The following is a 26,286-nucleotide window of genomic DNA, read 5'->3' on the forward strand; positions in this document are numbered from 1 at the left end:
GCTAAATTGCCTACCCGAAACGCCGTGGTTTTATAATTTTATCGGTGAAATACAATATTATACCATCGTACTTTTGGGAAACCATGGAATATTATTCAGTAAGATAATACTGCGGAATTTAACAAGTCAGGACCCAGCTTGACGAAACAAATAATAATACATACAGAGCATTTTAAGCTCGGAAATAAGTGATATTATAATATGACCTATACAATATTATGCCATTTCGTGATTAAAATATAAGTAAAATATAACAGATTGATATAGTTGCGCGCTAAAGCAAACCAGCCAAGAGCTAATTCAGTCGTATCTAAACCATGTGCTCTCGAACAATTTAGAAACCGATACGGATGGATTGTAATATTATTGTTGTACGGAAACACGTCACCACTGCAGCTCTACTTGCACACCCGAATTAATTTCGAATCCGATGCCAAGTCTATGAACGCTCTTTTCCACCATAAGCTCACGGCACTGGCACCGGTAGAAACGATCTCTGGTTCGAAAAAATGTTCATTTTTCATTTACTTTAAAGTGCTTAAATAATAAATGTTTATTCGATCTTAATGTTTTATAAATTGAATGCTTTTTTTATTGTTTTATCTGTGCAATAGGTGTTGTAAGTCAGAAATGAATACTAATTAATAATGAAACACAATATGCCGTACAATGACCGCAGTCTACGAATGCATTAAGTGGTATAAGATAAAAATGTGTTGACCATTATTGCAGTATACCTAGGTAATAATGATAAAGATAATAATAAAAGAAAATATACCATCGACAATAATATAATAACTGTTTTAAACATTAGTGTTCAAAACATTTAAAACAAAAAAATTATGACGTTTAAATCTAAATGTTTCAAACACTTTGCAGCACTGAAGAGTTGTTATGTCGTCGTTATGTATAATGTGCGATGTGTAATCATAATGACGTTCTCAGGTGAATGCGCGGCGCGAAGTCATCAATTTTAAGTCGCGAGAAAATTATAACAACATAATGTGTATTAAACATAGATTTACTCTGATCGGTTTCCCGTCGTGTGTGTGATGAGTTTTACACGTTTCGATCATCTTCAGAGCCATCCATGCGATTTGCTGAGCGTGTATCGAACTGAACTTGTGCAGGCCCGAAGCCACGCAGTAGGCATCGCCAATTGTCTCTACCTGTAAATTCAAAAAAAAAAAAAAATTGAATAAAATATGTTAAACCATTTTTCCTCCGTACAAACGTATAGTTATATAATATTTTTTGGTCAGGCACAAAGTACAGTTATAATAATATTATAATGTAATGGCTAGAAAAACGTATAATATTCATATTATTATTATTATTGTTATTATTATTTAGTGTCGGTGACTGCTATTTTATAACAAAATATAATGTTAAAATATTATATAGTACACTCCGCGTTTGTATTTATGTAAGCATTGTTCCTTGTTTTATGTTCATTTTATTTGTTTTTTTCTTTTTAAGCGTGCAGCGTAAAAACCTAATCATGTTTTAGTCTTTCTGATATAAGTCTTAACTCGCATACATTATAACATTTATGAATTATTATAGGCTATATAATATACAGCGTTTTTTTTCCATTTTTATTTTACGTTATTTTATAATGTACACCTATTCTAATATAAACAGTTTTTAATGAAAACTCACTTTTAATAATTGCATTCATTTTAACGGTGTGATTTTTGCAATTTATTTAACTGTTAAACGACTTTCACTGTTTAGAATATATTATTATATATATATATTTGTACAACAATAAAATTATAAAACTTCATATTATCATAATTGTGTGTATGGTCAATTCAAAACGATTCAACATAAAAGGTTACGTTACACGCAGTACTATCGATCTCGTGGCCAAACGACAATAATAATACGAACTAGGAAATGTTTTGGTTCGTACATTTATTTTTTCCGGATTATTCTAAATTATATTTTACGATACCGTGCACCAAGTGATCGTAAAAAATTTTACCTTTTAAAATGTAAATTGTATTTAAATACGAATTTCTGAGTATTGTGATAAAAATTAGGCAAAATACGAATTCATAAGTCAAATTTTATGTAAAAAATAAAACTAAAACAAAAATGTAATAATTACTACTAACACGGAGCCGAGTATAAACAGTTTTTTACGGTTTGCTTGAAACGATATTTATCTCGGTCGTGTACGTATCATTTATAATATTATAAACGCTCAATATTATTGTTTGTACGATAATGTTGTAACGTTGAAAAATAAGATCCTTATAGGTGTACGGGGTGACTTCACAAAACTGTATAGTGACCAGTAAATTACAATATATATATTATATAGAGAGAGAGTAGGTCGTCCTTTTTGCATAAAACATTTGAATGTGAATCGTTTTATTAGGGTTGCGTCGCGGTAAAATGTATTCCGGTTACGCGACGAATGTTTATCGCGCGAAGGTCTAACGAACGAGTTGGAAATCGAAAACGAAGCGGCGGCATCCGGAAGTAAAATACGGAAGAAAAAAAAAATCGCTGGAAACACAATGTCCGTCTGCGCCGCGTGTATACATCATCGTCAGTAAGTTCACCTCGGGACTTATTAAACCGCGGTTTCGCGGATGGCCGACAGACGAAACGATAATATTATGTATAAGTACTATCATTCATTTATTTATTTACAATCATTTTTTTTTTAAGCATCTTTTATTTAATAGAATTTATAATAGAAAATATCTATCGATATTAGGTAGGTAGGTATTATAGGTATAACAATATATCGTTGTGTACAAAATTCGTAATATAGCCTAGGAGCTACTGACGTTTTGACCTAACCCATTTTAGCTCACTTGTTTTTTTTTTTTATATAGTCGTATGGAATCGGGCTTTCTGAATGCAATAAATAAATCGGCAAAACTGTAGAGCATCTCGGCGGGGGAGAGGGGAATATTAAAAAAGAATCAACCTATTTTAGCGTGCCTGCCACACGAAATTGATTTTACATTTCAAAGATGTTATAAAAAAATCGACAGACAAAAATTCGGACTCAAACTCAATATAAATAAACAAATTTTTGTCATCGCACCGTAGGATGGGCGATTATTTCGATAATTATAATATTATTTATGCAGTTTACGACGATTCGGGGGAGGGGGGGGGGGGCACAGTCGCGGACTAATCGCTCGTCGTCGCTGATCTATAGAATACGGAAACGAAGATAATATTATTATTACTATTTTTATTGTTTGTTGTACGCGGTCGCAACGTCAATATAAAAATAATAATATTATCATATTATATTCACACGCACATGCGATATCATTATGTGTAGTCGATCGCCTTGAGAGTTGGAGACTATACAAGTATTGTATATCTCTTATGTATACATTATAATAATATTATAGTTTTATGTTGTACGCGCACACACGCCGCCGACACAAACTGTTTGCCGACTTTCCTGAAACGTATTATCCTCATTGTCACGTGTATCAATAAACACGCACTCATGATACACACTTTGTAATAAGGACGATCGCAGTTCCTGCGCAGGATTTTGTGTCTCGCGTGTTGCGCACGTATCGTTTAACCCTCGGCCCGGTGGATTGTGAATAATATGAATTATTGTACTGTCGATCGGCCCGGCCCACTCATCCAATATTGGTTATGGTTATTTTAATAGAGAATTTGAGGGATTTACAGGTGAAAAAATATAGGAAAACTTACAGGGCAAAGTGTCGACATACTTATTTTGGTAATTTTAATTGGTGCATTATTTAGATCATTTTTTTTGTGCAATTTTATCTACCTAACATATTCCTGAAATTGTTTACGCCGACATTAATATAATAATAATGGTTACGATTCATAATTTGCACCTTTAGCGATACAATTTAAACTGATAAAAGCAAAATTACCTTGGTATTAAATAAATGATCAAACAAATACAAAATATATAAGTTTTAAATATATTCCAAACTTCAAACCGTGTAAATAAGCAACGATATTATCCCTTTTCAAAATGTGTGAAAAGCCTAAAATAAATAGTAAACAAAGTTTGTCTGTATATGTGCACACAGTAATGTTAAGGACTTTTGAAATAGTGTACAATATTAGAAGGTATCTAAATTGTTTATAGTTATTATGCTCGTAAAAAACATTTAAAATTAGGGAGGGGTCACTCGATTTTAACAACGGTAAAAAAATCTCTGTAAAATGTATACGTGAATTTACTTTTATCAGTACTTCTTTAGTTGTTGTTTCCCTCATTGTGCAGGCTTATATGACCGAAAAATATTATGTCAAATGTGTTGTTTGGTATTAACATTACAATAACACACAGGGGGTGGCGCGGTAGTTGGTTGCAGTCACAAATGTGTGCTGCGGAGGTCAAGTATCGTCCGGCGGCCCTAGCTCCCGGATGGGTGACCATCCAGATTTTTAGTGACGAAAGCCTTGCCCCACATGTACACGTGTTTCTCGACCAACCCCTTACAAAATGCTAATGGCCATAGTTGCCAATGCCTCTGATCGGTAAAAAAAAAAATCAAAAAAATCACACAGATGGAACGAGGGCAGTCGGTTTTAATGCGCCGTGGTGCTCCGATCGAACAGTTATAGCCTAAAAATAATATACGATGATGTGCACCAGTGGCGTAGCTATGTGTACCGTTGTACAAGTGACTATTCTCGCATTGATAATATTTGATAAATTTATAGTTTTTCTCGTTCGATTGACATCGCTTGAACCAAAATAAATTGCAGGTGCGGTGAATGCGCCATTTGCTGATGCATGGCACCTGTGCGCACGTATATGACAAATTATCATACGAAACTCGACAAATATTGTTTTTCAGACGTCGGACAACATTCCGACGACGCCCTCATTAGTGTGACGAGAAATGGTGTGGCAAAGCGCAGCAACACATAATATTATATGTTATACATATAGGTACAATGTGGTTGTTGTTGTGAGATTATAATGATTAAAAAAAAAAAGCGTACAGTTAATACTTAATAGGCATTAACGATAAACAAATTCTAGTCCAAATACAGTGACCATGGGATATAAACATAATAGTGTTTTAAGTATTTTATATTATATTATTATGCAGTCATAAAAATAATAATAATTGTAAAGGTGCATATCGCTAAACCATCGTAAGAATAATATAGTATACATCGTACGTATTTTTTACTTTTGATGCAATTTTTATGAAAAGCGAGAAGGAAACATCCAACCTTTTTTTTATTACTCTCTATATTATAGTATTACGACTATTTCGTTCAGTCACTCTAAAACTATAAACTAGAGCTATATCAAGTAGTAGTACCCGACTTGATATTTGATATAAATGTACTGCTATTCAAAATAAATATGTCGTGAGGGAAGAAAGTTCGGTAAACTTCAATATAGTTTAAGTCTAAAAATGTGAGAATTATAGAAAGTCAAACGACACAAGTAAAATCTTATAATATTTTTCTATAATATGTCAGGTTACAATTATTATGATATAAACGTACTGTGTTGTGCACATATGCATAAACATGCTTATCGCAACGAAAATAATACTATAATTACGCTTTACAGCTTTCATATTATTATTATTCAAAAAGCAAAGAATTATTTAACAATTTTGACTTATCACAATTTATTTATGTGCTGGTAGCATACACATCGATGAATAATCTTTTTTTTTTTTCTTAAACGGTTCGGGAAAGTTTAAATCATTATTCTGTTCATTGAATATTGCGATTATTTAAAAATATGCTCTAATCTACTCGGTTCTCCGATACTGGTAGTCCGCAAATTACATTTTATAAAAAGTCAGGATAAACGTGGCGTAGGGTCTTACGAGTTACAAGTCAAGATTATTTTTCGGGTTCTTTTTTTTTTTGTTTATACTACGTTAAAACTTTCTTTAAAAAACTGGGTTAACGAAGATGAAGAGTCGAAAGTTGTTAAATGTTCACTTAGATAAAAACCTTTTTCATTTCTAAAAACAAAAAAAAGCACAACATATTTTTTGCGTTCACTTAAATTCGTTGGGTGATATTATACTCTAATCTCGAAAGGCGTACCTACACAATATCTCAATCATATTGGTAAATGGTAATAATTATTATGGACTATGGTCGACTACAGACTACAACAAATGTGTAAAATGACAATTCAAAATGCTATATATTATCGTATAGGTATAGGTATGTCATAGTACGTACTTACATCAATTATATTTGTTTATTAAACGTCAAGAATTATTATTAAGTTATTGTATTTTTACTCACGTAGCATTTTTAGTCAATATTACTATTGACCTGTTATACAGTTTAAAGTTAAGATTATTATCTAGGGCATATCGGATGCTTTTGTTGATATTTTTATTAAGAAGAAAATCATTAACATTTTGAAACTGAACCTTTTTTGTACATTTTAAAATGATCATGACTTACTTAAAAATAATAATATCAAGAAAATCCTCCCCTATATAATAATAATAACCTTTAAACTTTATCACGAGTCAATCCACTCTAATTAAAAAATTAAAAGAGTAAAATGGATTATTTTTAACGTCAAAATTGGTATGTTGTACGTTTGTAAGACTCGGTCACAACACAGGTGGCTGAACGTTCTCTTAATAATATCATTTGAATATTTCGATATGTCCCGAACAATAATAAATATACCGACATCAGCTGTTATGACCCTATACCTCTATTTTGTAATGGCAAATATTATCATATGTTTTATTATTTTTATTCTTTTCCCTGTGGACGTCTGAAATTTTACAACAGCATTGATGATTTTTTACTGTATTATAGGGTCATGAGATGTATAACCATCGATGGTATAAATTATCATATCATAATAATATGTAGATGTATGGGGAATGAAAACGACATACTTTTTTTTTTATAAAAACTCGCCGACCATCGAGATTATGAGATGTAAAAAACGAATTCGGTTCGATAAGTCCGATGGCGATGGCGATCGCATTGTCATGATATTATTATTGCAGTGTATCATTATTATTTTATAAAATAAAACGATTATAACAATATAGCATCGGCAGAGCAGTGTGTGGGGGGGGGGGGGGGGTGAAGATTATCATTATAAAACGGAAACGGTTTCGTGAGCACCGGAGACACAATATTATTATCATTAAACAGTAAATATAATATTGTCAGTTGTATAACCGTCGTCAGATCCCTCAAAACACTTCCGATCTTCTTTTTCGAACTCTTTGCACAACCACTACACCTTTCGGGCAGTGGCCGGTGTTTATATTTATATACTATAAATTTACGAATTTCAGTATGTTTATGTGTGCGTACATCTTGTGTAAACCAACTGTGCCGGCCCAAACGATGACTATTATACACGCATATTATGATGTGGAAGTCGTTATATTAATTTTTTTCGCTCGGAAATTGTTCGGTTCATTTTGATAAAAAAAAAAAATTTAAATATCGTTCGCTCAAAGAAAATCAAACACCTTTTTCACCCACGTAATTTATTTCGACGTGAACGACAATTATTTTTCGTGCACTCCACCGTCGAGTTTTTGCGAATTACGTGCCGCCGATTTACCGAACACAACCACGACTACCTACAACGACAATACAGTACATTATATTTTACAAAATATATTATTATAATAATAAACGACCATTACCCCTCGTCACTTGGCGTCGTGAAACGTTTTACGCGTTATTAATAATATTGCTCGGCAGAGGAGAGTATATTTTTCGTTAAGTCGAAACCATTACAACTGCCACTCCGAGCCCGCGATACGGTCGCGATGTTCGACCATACATCATTTTTATGTCTGCCGACTCATTAGACTAAATTTTTTTACGGAACTGTTTTGCGCCGCGGCTATTCGAAAACAAGCGAAAATATAATATATTATTATTGTGCACGTTAACAGCTAGTGTGCAGTATACACCGCGGACCGTGTGCAACAACGGAAAACATTAAAATATCTGCAACGGCACAATGCGAATATAATAATAATATAAATTATAATATATTATTATTATGCCCGCAAAAACGCATGAAATAAATACTGGAACGGTTATTTTAGTGTAATATTCACACGTGTGATGTCTGCTGTGTCCGTTTTCGTTTTCGATTAAATACCATATAAGTATAAGACTATTATTGTGTACAGATCAGAGCATGGTCGCAATTATTATTATTATTGGCAAAACCGCAAAACAATATTATAATAATATCGACGTCTTAAGGCCCATAGCAAATAAATAATTATATAACCCAATAGGCATTTGATAGGCAAACCCTATGAATTTATCGACCATACGACCTTATGGTGACTGACAAAAGTATGGAAGTATCTACTTCTAGCGGTATGATTAAAAAAATTTTAAAAAGTTTTTTTACTTGATATGCAGACGCTTACTTTCCATCGATCGGAGCATAGTATTAAATTCAATGTTTTTAATATTTTTCAAGTTTAATATTTAATATAAAAAAATCGATAAATCGATAACATTTAAAACGTTTATTCCGGTCAAGGATTTGCTGAAATTGAAAAAGTGTCCAGACCGATGCAAAGTAATGATAGTCATACGTCCAAACATCTTCACATTTTTTAAATCCAACCTTTGGGAGTCCTCAAATTTTTGTCAGGCGTATAGCTATTTCACATCATTAATAATAGTTGGTTTTAAATATTTTTATCTAATGAAAAAAATTACACGTGTGCGAAATATGTTTGGGTTAAGGTGATTGGTGGGCAGTGTTATCCACATACTACTAATGATGATTGACAACACTCGCAGAGACTAGCAGTAACAGCAAGGACCGATAGAATTGCCTAAACACAACTCCTTAAAAATGAAACGTTTGCAGGGAACCGACTATGAGTTCGTAAAAAATATGTATTATGCGCGTCGTACCTACAGCATAATAATAATATTATGAGTTTTACATTACTGATACCTCCTAAACGTCTTAAACATATTTTATAGATGGCTCGTTATAAAGATCAAAACGAATTCTGTTACGTGACCGACCATTTCAATCTCAGGATATTAATATAATGTATTTTGTATTCGACGATAATTTTTGGTGGTCCGACGACAGTTTATAATATTATTATAACTGTGAAACGTCGTGATAACAATATTAATATTATACGCAGCCGCATTTACAAAATGATCTGTCCACGTATGGGATAATACTCTGTCGTAATAACAATTACTATGGAGAGTAATCGTGGTCGACGATGAAAAATAATTAGACCGTTTTCGATTTAGTATTAATGTATTATCAAAGAACGGTTTATTGTTCACAAAACGATAATATTGTAATAAAAACGATTGAACCCACTACGATGGCTTGTAAAAATACGTACCATAAGAACAATGTAACCTAGGTCTTACGTCATAATTTTTAGTTATACATCACATTTATGTAGGACACGTATAATTTTAATGTACACATAAAACGACGTATGTTGTGCTGCTCTTCGTGCCCAACCATTTAAATCTTAGGATAATATCGCAATGTATTCTGTACACGATGATGATCCGTCCAACGACAATATAATAATATGATAATAAATAATAATTTCGAGAAAAGAAATTACGTTTGAAAACCGCGTCACATAAGTATTGCCCGGAGTGTTCAATTCATTTCTGGCTTCGTTCGAGTTCGCGGGCAGTAGACGATGATGTGCTTGACGGAGTTGTTTGTATTGCATGTTGGACATAAGGGTGGGCCTGTCTTTGCTATAGGGTGTGTCCGTCCATGTGTGAATTTAGTGTGGCCAGTTCTTAGCCGACTGAGAATAATATTACCTCTTTTATTTTTTCTATTTAGATGTATGTGTTTCGGCCAGAGTTCAACAGAGTGTTTGATATCTCTTAATTTAATATTATACGCATACAGTTTTTTATACCCAACGATGTCCGACGACATTATCATTAATACAACAATATTATATACGCAGCCTCATTTATAACATATTTTTCTGTCCGTGTCGAAGACGCGCTGTCGTAATAATTTTATGGACAATAATCGCCGTTTACGCCGTGATCGTGTCGGACGATGAAAAATAATTAGTCAATTCAATTTCGCGCTCACGTTATATTATTATTTTAGAGCACACCGGTTGTTACTAATATTGTAATCTACTATTTATTATGCATTTCGAGTACGACAATAATTTATTGATTCGATTTTGCTATGCATTTTTTTCCCGTCCATTTATTTGTGGTTACGATCGTAGAAATGCGACGCACAGTATAATATAATAGTGGTTATGATGTTCGAATTATTGTGACATTCCGTTATACCGTTTACTAAGATGATAACTACTTCGATTATTGCAATATTACATATTATAATAATGAAACGCAACTTTGCGTTCGGTGTGATAATTGTTTGAAAATATAAATAAAATAAACGTACCATAATATTATCTATTTTTGATGGTCATACGACCAACAGTCGTTACGTCTTAGTCGATTAGTTAAATGCAACATAACATTTTACAGGACGTCCCGAAGTCAACAATATCCAAAGACGGCGTTCTAACTATGCAATATTGAGACACTCGTGCGTACGGTTCAAGAACGCGGCTTTCAAATGGGCTCTCTTTCACTGGGCACATTTACAATATATTTTATCCTCCAAGCACAGACTTGCAACACAATAATAATAATAATAATAACAGTTTATCGGAAATGGAATAATAATTGACTCGAAACGATTGGAGGAACGACACAATAGTTATAATAATATTGTTATTGTCCAACTGGCGTAATATTATTAGAGGGGGGGGAGAACTCTATTCCGGATAATCGAACGGTCTCGCATCTTGAATGCGCAACTTCCAGGGCATGATTTGCAAAATAAAAGGTACAAACATAAGAAGGTTATGATAAATAGAATGTCGTAAATTTAATGAAGAAAGATCAAAATATTACATCCCAAACAACTACTCCGAATGCCTCATTATAATGAACCTCCGAACATCTATAACCTGCTGAAATTTATCAAACATACCAATTTATACAAAACCATATTATAATCAGAGCAAACTCAAAATGTACATATCTATTCACTTTTTATTTTTAATTGTACTTATAAGTATACTTACTTACTTATTTAATTCGATGATATACATATAAAAAAAAAACTATATTCTATAATGAACTAAAACTCCATAATATGCAACACACTAATTATAGCGGACAATGCAGTCGAGGCCTTGTGATTAAAAATAATGTAAAATAATATTTTAAACTGCCGATAAATTCTAATAACTTATAATTTTAGGTACACATTAACATAATGATTAATATTGCATTATAAAATCGTTATTATAATAAACTGCACATTCTCCGTCTCAACCAAGTCGAGTGGTCGTTAATATAATTATTAATTAACATAATCCCAATTATGAATATTACACAGAGAATACAACTACTTAAGACACGCGTATCGTAGAATCTCGAAAAGAAGAACGATAACTATAACAACGAATGATTGTTTATGTTTGTTTAGACAGAAGGGTGCTGCTAATTTTGCGTACACGCCTTTAACCACCAAAGTTTTAACAAAAAAATATATATATATATAATATAATCGAATGAAAAACTATACTACCGACCGGGCGAATCGAGTTGAATCGTATTTTTGATGTATTTCACTTTTTTCGGAATATTTATCGATCTCGTTTAAACGTTTGGAAAATTAAATTCAATGTTGTGTCATTATCGCCGGACTGGAAAAACATAATGTCATACCTTATTACATCTGTCTATTCGATTTTTTTCTGTAGACGTATTGTGCACCTATAGTACATGTCATCTTGCTATATGTTTCTTTTTTTTCTTATTGCTATAAAAAATGATTGTAGGTACATATTGTCATTTTTTAATGTTTCAATAAAAGTTATGCTTTATATTTTTATACTCATATTATAAAAATAAAATAAAATGAAAAAATGTATTATTTATTTTGATTGTATTTTTTCTGATCTTAATTTTATTAATAATAATAGTCTAGATACATTTATAAATGCCTACTAGATTGGAGATTTGAAAATTAAGTGACAAATTCTTCAAAATCTGCTTTACCTACTTGTTATTTTTGACGCAACTGTCAATAATGCTAACACCTTTCTTAGTTCATAGTTTACCTAAAATATTGTTTGTAATATTATTAATATTATTTTCCAACTTATAGATGATAACAATATTATACATTTTTAAGCCGTTATAATTTCATATCCACCCATACCTACCTACATAATATTTATCCACTACAGTGTTGAAATAAAAAAAAAATCTAATACTATTCATAACCTATACCCGGGCGGCTCTCACTCTGCACAATCGTGTCCGGCGACTGGTTTACGAAAAATAAGTCTTTTGTTTCATGCAGTTAATAATATAATCGGTATAATATACCGTATTGTATAAGTATAAAGTATAAACAGTGGTGATAACATATTACAATAAATTTGAATTTTTGAAAAAATATAGTGAACAATTTCTTTAAATTTCTAAAAAAAATATTAATCATTAAAGAGAGTTTACTAAACCTAACCTAGACTTGGTAAATAAAAAAAAAAAGCATGATTGCCTTATACATGTTTACAATTAACTTTTTTCAATGATTTTCAAAATAGTTTGAAAAACTTCTGACAGACTTGTCGAAAGTGCATTGTGCGTACCAAACCAATGTATACACGATTTGTGAAAATTTTCAGCTTTTTGACTGACGTAAAAAGAGACGACCAAAAATAAAACCACGAAAAAATTCGATTTTTAGTAAACACAAATTATATAAAATATTCTATAACATTAAAATATATAGGTTGTTAATACACAGTTGATTAAAGTTAAATACGAAAAACTTCACTATTACAAAATTTTAAAGTGCTAGTGTTATATTACTAACCTCCCTATCTTCACACCATCAATATTCTCGAACTGTTGTCACTGTTATGGAAAATGTTGTATAGATACAATCAATGATATAATATATTATTAAAATGTTGTTCGGTTGCGACTAAATGGTTTTCGAGTTTTCGTCAAAGGACTTGTAGGTTGGTTTTGAAAACGTTGTCCCCTTCCGATAGGAAACAAGATTCACCGCAATATTAGGTACAAGAAAACCGTATTCTTCCTTTGTTTCTATAGTCGAAAAATTCCGCTCGGACGACGCACTGACGTCGGTAGCTTGAATATACGTCCTATATGTGTATGCCACACTATATTATATAACAGTGTGGGTACCCAATGTGGGTCGTAAGTCAAATTGTGAGAGTCGCCCAACTCGTACGCTTACTGTCATTATAGGTAACAAATCAAAGTTACGAACTCGACTCGGAAGTCGGAGTGAAGCAAAGCTTGTGAACGCGTATCATATTATACCGATGTAATATTTTTTCGTTTTATCAATCTCACCGAATAATACAATTCTGTCCGTTTTATTTCCTCGTCGGACTAAATTCTCTTCAAAATTCGATCGTAATTTTGTTTTTTTTTTTAGCGTAAGAAATATTTAATATGTAATTTACATAGTAATATTATGTACTATATAGGTCCTGTATACGATATATATACATTCGAGCTGTATATTATGCGTGTTCATTTTTATTAAAAAAGTTTAGCGAGTTTACGGTTTAACTGGGTTTAATATTTTACATTTTTTTTTTCCGAAAAGAAGCTATTTAAAGTTGATAAAACTTCCGATGGCCGTTCCTCGTCCGAAGAAATACGAGAATTTGAATTCATTTCGTTTCTATGCTTGACTCCGATGCTTATTGTAGACTGTGGTTGAATTTATTTAGTTTGTCTATAGTTCAAGAATTTATAATAATAATATATATTCCGTATACAGTATTTCAATATGCGTTGAATATATGGACTCGAACGGAAGTCGAGTGTTATGGTCGGGACACAACTCACACGAGGTCGACCCTCTGCGCGTGTAGTATATTATATTGTGCACACAGTGTACTATAGGATATCCCGTAAGATATATTGAGTACAATAATATATATTATACAGACCGAGTGTCGTTCAATAAGTCAGAGGACGAATATATAAATAAGCAATTTTATAATATTGTATTTCGTGTGCATCGGACATTATATATAGCGATACGGACGGAAGAGATAATGTTTCGAACAAGATACTTACGGGCTGAAATGAAAAAAGTAAACAACATTGACAACTACGCACTAGACCACATGAACTATGTTATTTTTAAAAGGGCTTAAGTTATAAGTAAGGTGAAAGTACACAATAAGTATGGTAATATTTTATATGAATAAGCGACTATAGTCCGAAATGAACAGGAGTGCTACGCGAGTACCTACGATACGATTAGAATCAACAGGAGATGGGGTTCACTATCGTTAAGAGTGTTCTAGGTCGAAAGTAACTTCGTGTTAAGTAAATTGAATATCACGTGAAACCGTGTCTCGATTATTGTGCCTGGAAAAAATATGTTTATGCAAAACAAAATTAATAGTGCACTGTAGCACTATAATGGAGTTGTATCAAAAAATGTTCTAATCCTTCGAAGCGTAAAATGTATAGCTACAAGAAATCATTGAATAATAAACGCGTAATTATAGTCGTAATAATAACATATCGCGAAACCGCTGCGTTTTTTCCCGCAGCAACTTAGCCCATTGGGTGGTTTTTACTTTGGGGGAGGGTACTGTAAGTTTAAACACGTGTGTTTTGGTTTTGGCAGATATTTTAGTGAGCACCCGTTGTAGGTATCTGCCACGCCCGGGTGAGGGATAGTGGTACTTATTCTCTCCGGACACCGTGACTTGCCCGAAGAAAAATGCCACCCGTGGCCGGCATCGAACCGGCGCCGGTGTGCGTCGCAACCGACGCCTTAATCCGCTCGGCCACTTCGTCCCCCACGCTGCGTTTTATCGATGTTCGTAAACACATTTTTTATTTATCATTTTTTTATATCACATTATTTATCCACGCGCATTGGACATGCATCAATTAACATAACATATTAAATAGGTACATCCTAAGAGTATGATATAATAATATGTACATGGTCGAAGGATTTAAGTCTCGCAATGGCTTATATCACGTTTTATTAATAAATGTGGTAAATCGTATAAAAATGTGTATTAGATTTTCATGTCGAGTACCGCTATTGTTTCAAGAATATTTTATCCAAAGTTGAAATATTTTTAAAAACGACTATATTATAGTTTCCGCCATTTTATTGTTAAAACTGTCTGAATAGACTTTTTATTGATACAAATTCTTGTACACAATAATTTTTTTCAATGTATAAAGTAAGAATTCATATTATAATAATTACAAGACCTTACAAAATTTTAAATTTAATTACTATTTTTGAAATTAAAATAAATATTGTTTAAACTTTAGATTGCATTTAAGAATTAATTAATACCATGTACACATATGTCTTAAAGCTTTTTGTTTGTTGATACATAAAGATAAATATTATATTGTTATGTTAATATTTGTTTTTATTTAAATTTTTACAGTATTACATTTTAAATTCGAATTATTCCAGTAAATTCAGATTATCATCAATAATGTATTTATAAACTAATTCTAGAGTTATGACGAAAATCTCTGTTCATCCTCCGAGTACCTAAGTGTTTTTCAAACAACGTCTAAAGTGTTTGAACAATAATTTATAGCTATAACTAAAATACTATATAATACGCTCAGAAAAGGAGAGACGACGTGTTGAATATATTTGTATTGCATTATTGAGTAATACATTACGTTTTATTCAGTATAGTTTGTAATTTTTCTTATATTTTTAAATAAATTATGAAATTAAAAACAAATCAACAATGATTCTGAACAGTGTTTAGTTTGAATGTTAGTGAAAAGTTTATGGAAAGGTAGTGAAGTGTTTAAAAAATAGAAATGCAATAAAAATTGTTATAATATAATATTTATAAAATTTAATGTAAATAATTTGAAACATGTAATAATGTAATATAGGTATTAAATCTACATTGTAATTGTATGCTTCCAAATAATTAATAAAAATAACGTCATAAACTTAATAAAATGAAGCTGCACAAGACATTAATTCAAAATGTTTTATAATTGATTCATTTTTTTTCTTATTCACAAATTATCAAAAAATGTGGATCATAATATTATATTATTATGTCTAATATATATACCGAATACGCACCATAATTTTAGCCAATAACTAAAATGCAAGATTCTGAGTTTTCTTATAACATAATAATATACATTGATTAATTATAAATAATAATATATTGAACGAATAAAACTTGTTGTATACCTATTACCTTTATTATATATTTATTTATTTATTTTTCAACTACTATAGATGGTTTTTTTCCTCAATAAATATTTATTTAATTAAAACGCAGACAGAGAGTAGAGTTTTCGTTATTGTTTCCTACTTTCATAAAAAAAAACTAGGAAATTCCAAACGTAACGAAGCCCTCTCCAGACGGCACCATCTGTGTCTCATTTTAAAACAAGAAAATCCGGTTACATGAAAGTTTTTAAATACTTCAAAATTGTATTACCATTACAATTAATATTCATGGGCATGGAAAATGTGCCATCTTTTCTTTTTCGAACTTAATATTAAATAATAATATTATGAATATCACAACGGTGGTTTTCCCAAGAGTATTGTGTGTTGAAAGAGTGGAATCGGCCACACTTGAACTTAAAGATTGGCTTTGTTTTACGATTACATTTTGTCTCTAGATAATTGCTCCGCAGTTGTAGTATGTGATAATGGTTCATACTCTCTAAAAGTGGGGTTTTGTTGGGGAAGTTATACCTCATGTCCTATTATAGTGATTCCGACTATTATCGGAAAGTAACGTTAAAAGAAAAAGCAATAAATTCCTTAATTTTGTAGAGAACAATGTTCGATAAATATTTATTTGAGGTATTTTTAAAATGAAATTTTATAAAGTCACGTACAAAGTCTGCCAAATTTAATAACATTGACAAATCGACCGAATGATGTATAAACTTGCAATTATTACGTAGTGGGATTTTTATTTTGTACTATATAACTGAGCAGTGGTGGATTTCAGGAGGGGTTATGGGGTCTGGACCCCCACAGACACTGATATATACATATATAATTAATCAATTAATTTTATAAAAATAATACATTTGAAATACATATTATTTTTTAGGACAACCCCCCTAAAAAAATTATAAAAATTCGCCACTGTAGTTATTCATAAAATATAACAGTCATTGTCATTTAAAATATGTTGTTAATGGCTTGAATTACATTGTATTTAACTAGGTACCTACGGTATACATGCAGCGTATATAAATTGGCAATAGTTTATTTCAATATAGGTACAATTTATTTTTTTTCGTTATCAACAATACACTCTCTAACAATACAATTTAAACACGGCTACATTATGAGACAAGAAGCACCAGATCAATGCTTAACTTGTGTGGAAAGTTCTAACCGTCAAACATGTCTTACTATACTGTCGCCACTATTCACTAATGAAGCTACCATAACAATCATAAATATATCTGAGCACCTATACGAAACACTGAGACCTGACCAAGAACAAATCAACAATATTTTAAAACTCATGTAAAAAAATGTTTTTATTCTCAAAATAATGCCAGGAATATTTTTCAGCTCTATATAATATAGAATATACAAATATGAAATAATAAATCAACAAAAATAATATATATTTTTTTTAATTTTAAGTGTGTAATCAATTTATTGTTTCTAATCATCTTTAACCGAACACGTTTAAAAGAGGAAAAAATATTTTTCATAATTTCATTGAAATATTTCAAATTTAGAACTCTAATATTATAATACAAACGCGTACTTTCACACATCACGCACAGTCGGCCTCATCCCTCCGACCTGCAGCACTGGTCCTGAATAATATTTACAGGTCACCTACGCGGGGGACTTTTCCGAGAAATCGCTAATGATCATTATAAAATATTATTATTATGACGAGCCCCGCCGACACGACGAAGACTTTTCCGACCCCGCGTACGTTGACATATAATATATAGGCAGCATTTTTCCGTCGGTTTTTTGTTTCCACATACAACAACTCACTGTGTATATTATAATATTAATACTTATCTCTCGCAGCGTTCACTCACTTACGCCCCACGCGCGTTGTGCCGTCGCACTTTGCCGGATAGTATTTTGTTTTTGATATCATAATATATTATTCAATACGGTACGTTTCAATGGTAAACAAGACGCTTTATATTGTGCGTAAAAAGATTTTTTTTTTTTCAAAAAAAAAACAATTATGTATAATAATATGTAGGTGGTTCAAATGTAACGCGTTTCTATAGGTACTTTATTGCCACGTCAATGTAATGAGCATAGCACGTTAAACGCTACAAAAACACGTTAGGTACTAGGAAGTCGGTAAGTAAAACACATTTCAGTGTACCTACCGCGTTATGAAGGACCGACCAATGTAATTTAACAGCGTTAAACTATAATTGTGTGCCTACCTGTGTGGACAGTGTGTACGTACATAATATTATACTACAGAGTGTCTACACTCGTTATTTTGAAACGTTTCAACTTTCTTTTAACATAGATTGATGTCATTTCAAAACAACATTCTGTTTAAAAATTTTCTGAAAAAATTGATATTTTTATTATTTCTTATCGTTATTATTTTTTGGACGACACCATACATTTTTTTAGTTAATATTCTGAAGCAGACAATTATTCAGAGTATTTTGATCAACAAATATTACATTTCGGACAAGTAGTTCGTTAGTTATAATCAGGGTTCGTAAGTTTATTCATTTGCGTATCAATCTTGCTAAGTCCTATTTAAGGATAGATGACATAGAAATCCATTTCAAGCTACTATGGTTAAGTACGTGAAGTTTTATTTTGCACGTTTTTGAATATTTAGAAGTTTTATCCTCTATATGGCATGTTTATTTATTTTATTAGATTATTATTTCTCAATAGATATTTTTTGGAATTACATTTAAACAAATGGTAAAAAGAAATGTTATTTTGAAATGTCATCAAATATTATGCACAAACAGAATACATAGTTCCAAAAAAGTTAAAATTGTTCGTTATGTTGAGTGTATACACTTAAACGGATCACCTGGTAGGTATATTATATAAATTAAAATGTTGAGTTGTAAATAAACACAAGACGACTTGTCCATGTAAAAGATAATTATGATAACACTTTTATGATATCGAAAGTATTAAAATGTTATTAATTTTTTTTTTTTTTTGAGGATTTGTATTAATATAATTCCTGTCTATATGTGTATGTTTGTATAGTAGACATTAAAGCGAGTGGTACGGAGCTACATATGATGTACACACTGATTATAATAATATCTCAATGAAGACAATAACGGTGGAAACGCATACTAACAAGCGCTTGACAAAGACCCGTCAGTTATTGGTTAGTAAACTTGCAGTTACTAAACTTAGTAAAATGGCAGAATACTATAGTATTGTCTTAACAGATCCACATAATTACAGTAGCTTATAATTTGTCACAGTATCTGAAGAAATTAAAATATCTTCATTTCAGCATCTGCGGGGTGTCTTTTTGTCTCGATTTGCAGTACCTAATCGTTGGTTAGTACCTAGGTACACATTGTGCAATTAAGTAATAGTTGCGAAATTGTTTAATGGCGGTTGTCTTCGAAGACAATCGAATCTATGAGAATAGTGTCAGACACCATGTGTACATTAATCGTTTTGAATTACTAAAACCCTACATATTAATGTGACGCGTATGTCCTGGGCAAAAGTGCCAAACAAATGGCTAGACAAACGAATACAAAAATATTGGTAAATTTTATCATAATACCTACCCATCACTATTGTTAACAATAATAATATTATTGATTATTTTTTACTGCACGTCAAAATAATTACTTTAAAATAATTTAACCGTTTCAATCGAGTGGATGCGCAGTTTTCTATACAGTTATTTTTCCGGCGGGACAGACGTCTCTGCAGCAGGGTAAACTATTTGTCGGTGACTCGATCGTCGAGAGACAAAAAAGTCGACACACATTCGCGAAAATTTGTTTAACTTGGCACAAGCCCGTGTGACAAGTGGCCCGCTAAACAATTGTTGCACACGAGCATTTAGTTCGTCTTGAGAATATAAACAATCCGTTCCCATCGCGTCTGCAGGGACCTTGCTATCTCGGCGTGTCGCACAGGTCACAGCGAAGTTTTGACGTGCTTCCCGCGAGTTTCGGGCGAAGAGCGGGGAAAAAGTTTTCAACGGAATGGAAGCATATATTATTATATAATATCACGCGAATATTTAAGTGATTTACAATATTGAAGAGGACAGTTCGATTATTTAGAGTAGTTTTCCGACCGGACGTCGTGACGCATCGCGATAACTGCGCTAGCGTAACATATTATAATATTGTAATATTTTATACCATGTAACAATAGAAGTAATAATATAAGTTCGCATTTAACCGACGTTGACTCGGCCGCGATATGATATGTAGAGAACTTCGCGCGGTGAAACTTACAGGGCGCGATGTACTTTTCCCGTTGTGCTTACTAAACTTCGCCAAGTGTCCAGCGGCGGCGTAAACTTTCCGGACCGCTTTCGCCAACGCAATACGCCGTTATTATCATTATTATATATTAATAATGTTAAGACGTAATGGTGGACGCAAACTGTGTTTTCGCTATGGTGGAGGGGACGACGACGACGATAATAATTATATCGTATACGAGCCAGACGACAGGGCGGACGCGGTCCAATTATAATATATAATATTATCATATTTTGGATATTATATAATTATGTAATAATATATTATTAGGAATACTGAAGTCGCGTATTATATACATATGCCTAGCTTAATAATATGGTCGGTCGCGGTCAATAACTTTTCCAATTGTCTTCAAACACCGGCTTTAGTTCTATTATAATACAAGTATTATAAAGCGGTCACAGGGTATAATGCAGCGACAATTCAGCTGAAGTGATTATCGATACCTATAGTATCATCTTCACATACATTAAATCGTCATAATAATAATAATAATAATAGGAAATTTATAGGCTTATAATTATTATTGTAAAAGATGCCTTTAAAACATGAATAAAAATTTCAGAGAGGTACCGGCCTCGCGCAGATCGATTTTACTCCGCAACCTACATCTATATATTATATATTATTATATATCAGTTTCAGTTTGGTTCCAAAGTGTATGAATTAGTTTCCAAATTTCCAAAGTCCTGCTTCACCCGGCTAGAGTTATTATTGAAATATCTTAATTTTTTTTTTTAAACATAACTTATATAAGTCTTAAATAAATTATTGTAATCAATAGCAAATATAAAATATTAGCATTAATATTAGTATTAGGTATTTATCAAATGGTTTTTAATTTAATTATTAGTTTTTAATTTTAATATTTATCTACCGGCTAAACTCATACACCAAATACCTGGTAACCAACCAATAACGCTTAAACTATGGTGGTGTAGGGACCCTGCTCATTTTAATTATATAAACAAATACAAACAATATCAAGTATCTCAACTGTCAAAGTTCTTTCTATCATGAATGTTCATGTCTCCACTCTCTAATCTATATCTTATAGTTATATACACCATGTTATATTGTTATTGTATAAAAAATATTTACTTACGTTTTGTAAATTTAAGTATCAGCATCTTTTTTCAGTTGTAATAAAATATGGAATTTTTATTTTTACGTTTAATAATATGTTTGTACATTGACATTTCGTAATTGTTATTATTTGTATATATCCTACGCCAAAAAAAAAAGGTTAGCCAAGACTTTTGTGTTACAGACAAATGTCAGCGAGTTTCAAATCGGACGAAGCCTCCCTTTACTGGCCGTACTCGGGTCCCCAGGTCGTGGTGCAGTTCTTCCGGGGATATTTTTACCACTATACGACGACGACGACAACCGCACTGTATATACTGATTAAACCGACTATAATACGGACTATAATATGATAATTGCATATTGATTAATATCATTATAAAGGTAATTAAACATATTAACTATTATATATATAGTTTTTGACGGTGTAAAATAATAATATTGCATCGGACTCGCTGCAGCGGTCGAATAGTGCGCGGTGGTTTATTATTTTCATCGTGAGACCACATTGATCATCGTATTATTATTGTGTAGTAGCCGATTATAATAATTATAATAATATTATCATAAAACGCGAGTGGTGGACTACGAAATTATTCAAAGCGCGTCTGATGTCGAACCATTACGGTAAATATTTAAATCAAAACCACAGCCCGGAGTAGCGTCGCTCGGTAATAATAATATAATTCTTTCACGAGGACGGAGAAAAAGAAATACATTTTTATTTTTACAAGCAATATACAATCTGCGTATTATTAGATACAATAAGAGTATAGGCTAAAAGTAACAAATTTGACGGGTAACATTATTTTGATGAAAAGAGCCACCCATTGATGACACTTCCTATGGTTACTTAATTATTATATATTTAACAATTTATGTTTTACACATATAATGTATATATTTACATTTTTTTCTTATTTCGTATAACAAATCACGACATCCCTTGCGCTTCGGGCGTCTTGGGTGGATTACCAGTTATGGTATCGAAGGCCAAATTGTTGATAAGGGGATTCGAATGAGTACTTAGCTGGTGGTTGAGGAATATTTTATAGAAACATTTAAATTCATCATTGTTTTTAGTTTCATGTCTGAATGTAGAGAAAAATTTGAGACGTAGGGAGGTGGAAATTTATTTTAACGCAAAAATATTACACGTACCTACGTCTTGGTCGTCTGGTCACCGATTTACGAACGCGGATCGGCGGTTAATGAATTTAGATCGTCGACCCATCTCGAATCGTGCAGGTGGTCGAGAGGTATCGCTGCAGAGTATGGTAGTATACGCAGACGCATGCATTAGTCGTCCTATTTAATAGGGGGCCGCTCATATAATAGCAGTACGAGAAAAAAGTTTGAAATTAAAAGTATATATAGTTTGCCGAGTTCCAAAACCTCGAAGATTGATGGTTCCGGAGAGTGGAAAATAAAAATTTATAAAAAAAAACCTTTTTGCCGCCGAATGTTTTTTTTTGTTTTATTTTTTTTTTAGCAGCTTGTATATTGATTAGATAAGTTATGAAGACGCAAAAGTCACGTATAACCGTCTTACACGACAAATCCCTCGTTGCTTATATAGTAACTTTGACAATAATTCTCCGACCCTCGACGAACGTATTTATTGATTTTTTTTCTTTAATTTTATCTGATCATTGCGGCGTTATCTGTTTTACTTTTCTCGGACGTATTCTCGACTCCGGGAGGATCAGGGTTTATAGGGTTTGACAAATTTCCCGAAGACAAATAACGGACATCCGTTGCCCGCCACACGAGGCTAACCCTCACAACAATACGCGAGCACAGGAAGTCCCATCCAGAGATTACGCATGGGATCCCGAGCGTGCTTAACTTTTTCAATAGACCAAATACGGAATGAAAAGTATAGTCACTTCTATTATATTATTATGTGATGTAACGTAATATAATGATATTATGTGTGCGCTGTTATCGTAGCTTCGTGAACGAAACGATCTGTTCATTATATAATATTATAGTGTTGGCTGAGAATATTAAATTAATAAACTCGCTTATATAATAATAATAATAATAATAATAACTTCCACGTCGTGTATCGGGTCCACGGTCAGATATTTAATTTCAAACTCACTTTTAATATCGAATTTATTTTTGTTCTGGCGCTTAATAAATTAACTAACAACTTTGCCACATCTAATAATATACATTGAGTTAAAGAGTATATTATATTATTTAAAACTTACGTAGGTTTGTGGCGAGTCATTATGTTTTTGAATTATTACTAAAACCATTTCACTGCTGAATTAATTTGTTTGCAGTATACTGCACATGCACTCTGCTCTGGGATAAAATTGTATTTTTTAATATTCAGTTTTGTTTTATATCACAAATTTCACCTATATGTATAGGTAGGTCATTAATTAATATTTTTGAATATTTTCAAAATGTTTTTGAATCATATTATTTCAGCAGCTGCAGATGTTAGTGTAAGTTAAGTTAGCGATTGGTTCTCAAACAATGGACGAGAATTTAAAATATATAACTATTGTTGATTTTTAAGGCCTATCGAACGTATGTTATTATCATAACGTGCATTCATATCACTTGCACGCATAATTGTCTATACAAGTGGACGCGTACTTATTATTTATATAATGCGTCCACGCGATAGCAGCGAGAGAGAATATTACCATCTGCAATTTATTGTTTTAAACGGTAAATGAAAATACAATATTAAGTGATGATATATACAGCTGGAACGTATATTATATTTTATTATTATGATTTAATAACTTACTGTTATACTATTACTGGTTCAGCTCTTATACCTAGTTTAACTATAGGTACCACCCACCTGCAGCGCACTTTGGCGGAACCTTTAACTTACTTTATGCTATCAAACAGGAAAGTACAATACGTCAAGTGCGGATGCCTAACGACGTCTCTAGGTAGTCTATTGGGATGGGGTGTGAGATAAATGCTCCCTATACTTCGATCTCCGGAGCCCGTGATCCGCATCATCCACCACCGCTTTAAACACACGCGGACGCGGTATGGAATAATAAATTCTTCAAGAGTGCATATAATGCTCCGAGTTCCGACGAACGGTATTAAAACATCGAACGAACGGGGCGCGTCGTTACAATATTATCGAAGATTAAGTTTCCGAGCGCCAACACTCGACGAGCACGTCACACGCACACGCCTACACGGACACATTAATCTCCCCGAGTAGGGCGCTGTGTTTGTGTAATATATTATTATGATATATGGTACGGTGTATAATAAAACTATACCATCGAGGAGACCCTATCGTCGGCCCTGCTCTCGATATATAGTATATAGAGTTATTCGCCCGCGAAGTGGAGCCGGCAAAAGCATTCGAATCGCGCCAAAATCAAGTTCGATATTTTTCATGTCATATATATATATTATATAATGCAGAACAGCCGAACGAGTTCGATTCGCTCGTCAGATCTTTAAAATCAAGTCCGAACTGCGAGCTGCATGCGATGCACGTCAATTGCAGAAATATCGTCAATTATATTTTTTCTAATAATAATTCTCATAATAATATCACAATACGACAACGGCTTAGAATAATAATTATGATATTAATAATTTTTTTTAAAATTAAGGTAAGGCTTCAACATCTGTGGTCATCATTCCGGGTTATTTATTAGTTTTATTACTGTGGGGTAGGGCACGGTTAGTTAGTGTATGCGTGGCAAGGATTTGCCACTAAAATCCCGGGTGGTCACCCATCCGGGACTTTTTAGCACCGGCCGGTGCTGTCACATCAGTGACTGAAGCCAGACACCGCATCACATCATGTGAAAATAATAATCATTTAATAACAAACAATATTATTTAAAATAATTATACTAGAATATAATTTATTTAAGTAATATTTTCTTTTCAACATTATACCTACTCAGATTACCAAAGACCACTGTAGTGATGGTATTTTAACATTCTTCGTTTCGTTTTGTGCTTGACAGTACACAGAACAATATTAACACACTTATTGTGATTAGTAAAAAATATGATATATCTACCTATGCTCAATGCTCATGAGTCATGACATATACAATTTGGTCACGTATTTTTATACTAATTTTTTTTTTGTAGACAAGCAAATTCGGACGCACCTGTGAAGGTCTTCGCTTAATCTTTGTTCGGCTATTATGCTTATAATTGGTGTGACGGAGGTCGGCAGTAGTTCGTTAAGCAAAACTTAACCACCGGCCAGATTCAGATCGTGGGAGACAAAGATAAACATGCTACCAGGACCACGAAATTACTGAAGATATTATCGCTCGATGTACTAATTTTTACTACGTAGTAATACCAATATATCATGGTTAGTGGTTTTTAATGGTACAATTTTTGAAATCGATGTTTTATACCACCCGAGATGGTCATCCGAACAACACTTCAGATGAGTTCGTGAACGGTGCGAAAATAACGAATCAATGTGCGTTTATAATAATATTATAATTTATTAGCGTTCTGTACATGTTTATTATTTGAGGATACCTATGCAAGGTGTTAAAAAAAATAGGTAACCTTTTAATATTATATTTTGCATAATTTTTGGCGCATCCTAGTTTGGTCTCAAGTTGTATAGAGGCTAATCGCAGG

At 32.4% G+C, this 26,286-nt stretch overlaps 1 protein-coding gene across 1 annotated transcript in view; it reads right to left on the reverse strand.

The window, feature by feature from the left end:
- The window catches only part of LOC132949993 (head-specific guanylate cyclase), a 299,190-nt gene that overhangs the window by 10,972 nt on the left and 261,932 nt on the right, over positions 1-26,286 (reverse strand). The window contains exon 12 of the mRNA XM_061021156.1: positions 1,026-1,169. Coding sequence (XP_060877139.1) covers positions 1,026-1,169 — 144 coding nt within the window. The remainder of the gene's footprint in view (positions 1-1,025; positions 1,170-26,286) is intronic.

Source organism: Metopolophium dirhodum, chromosome 8, assembly GCF_019925205.1.
Source record: "Metopolophium dirhodum isolate CAU chromosome 8, ASM1992520v1, whole genome shotgun sequence".
NCBI classification, from domain to species: domain Eukaryota; kingdom Metazoa; phylum Arthropoda; class Insecta; order Hemiptera; family Aphididae; genus Metopolophium; species Metopolophium dirhodum.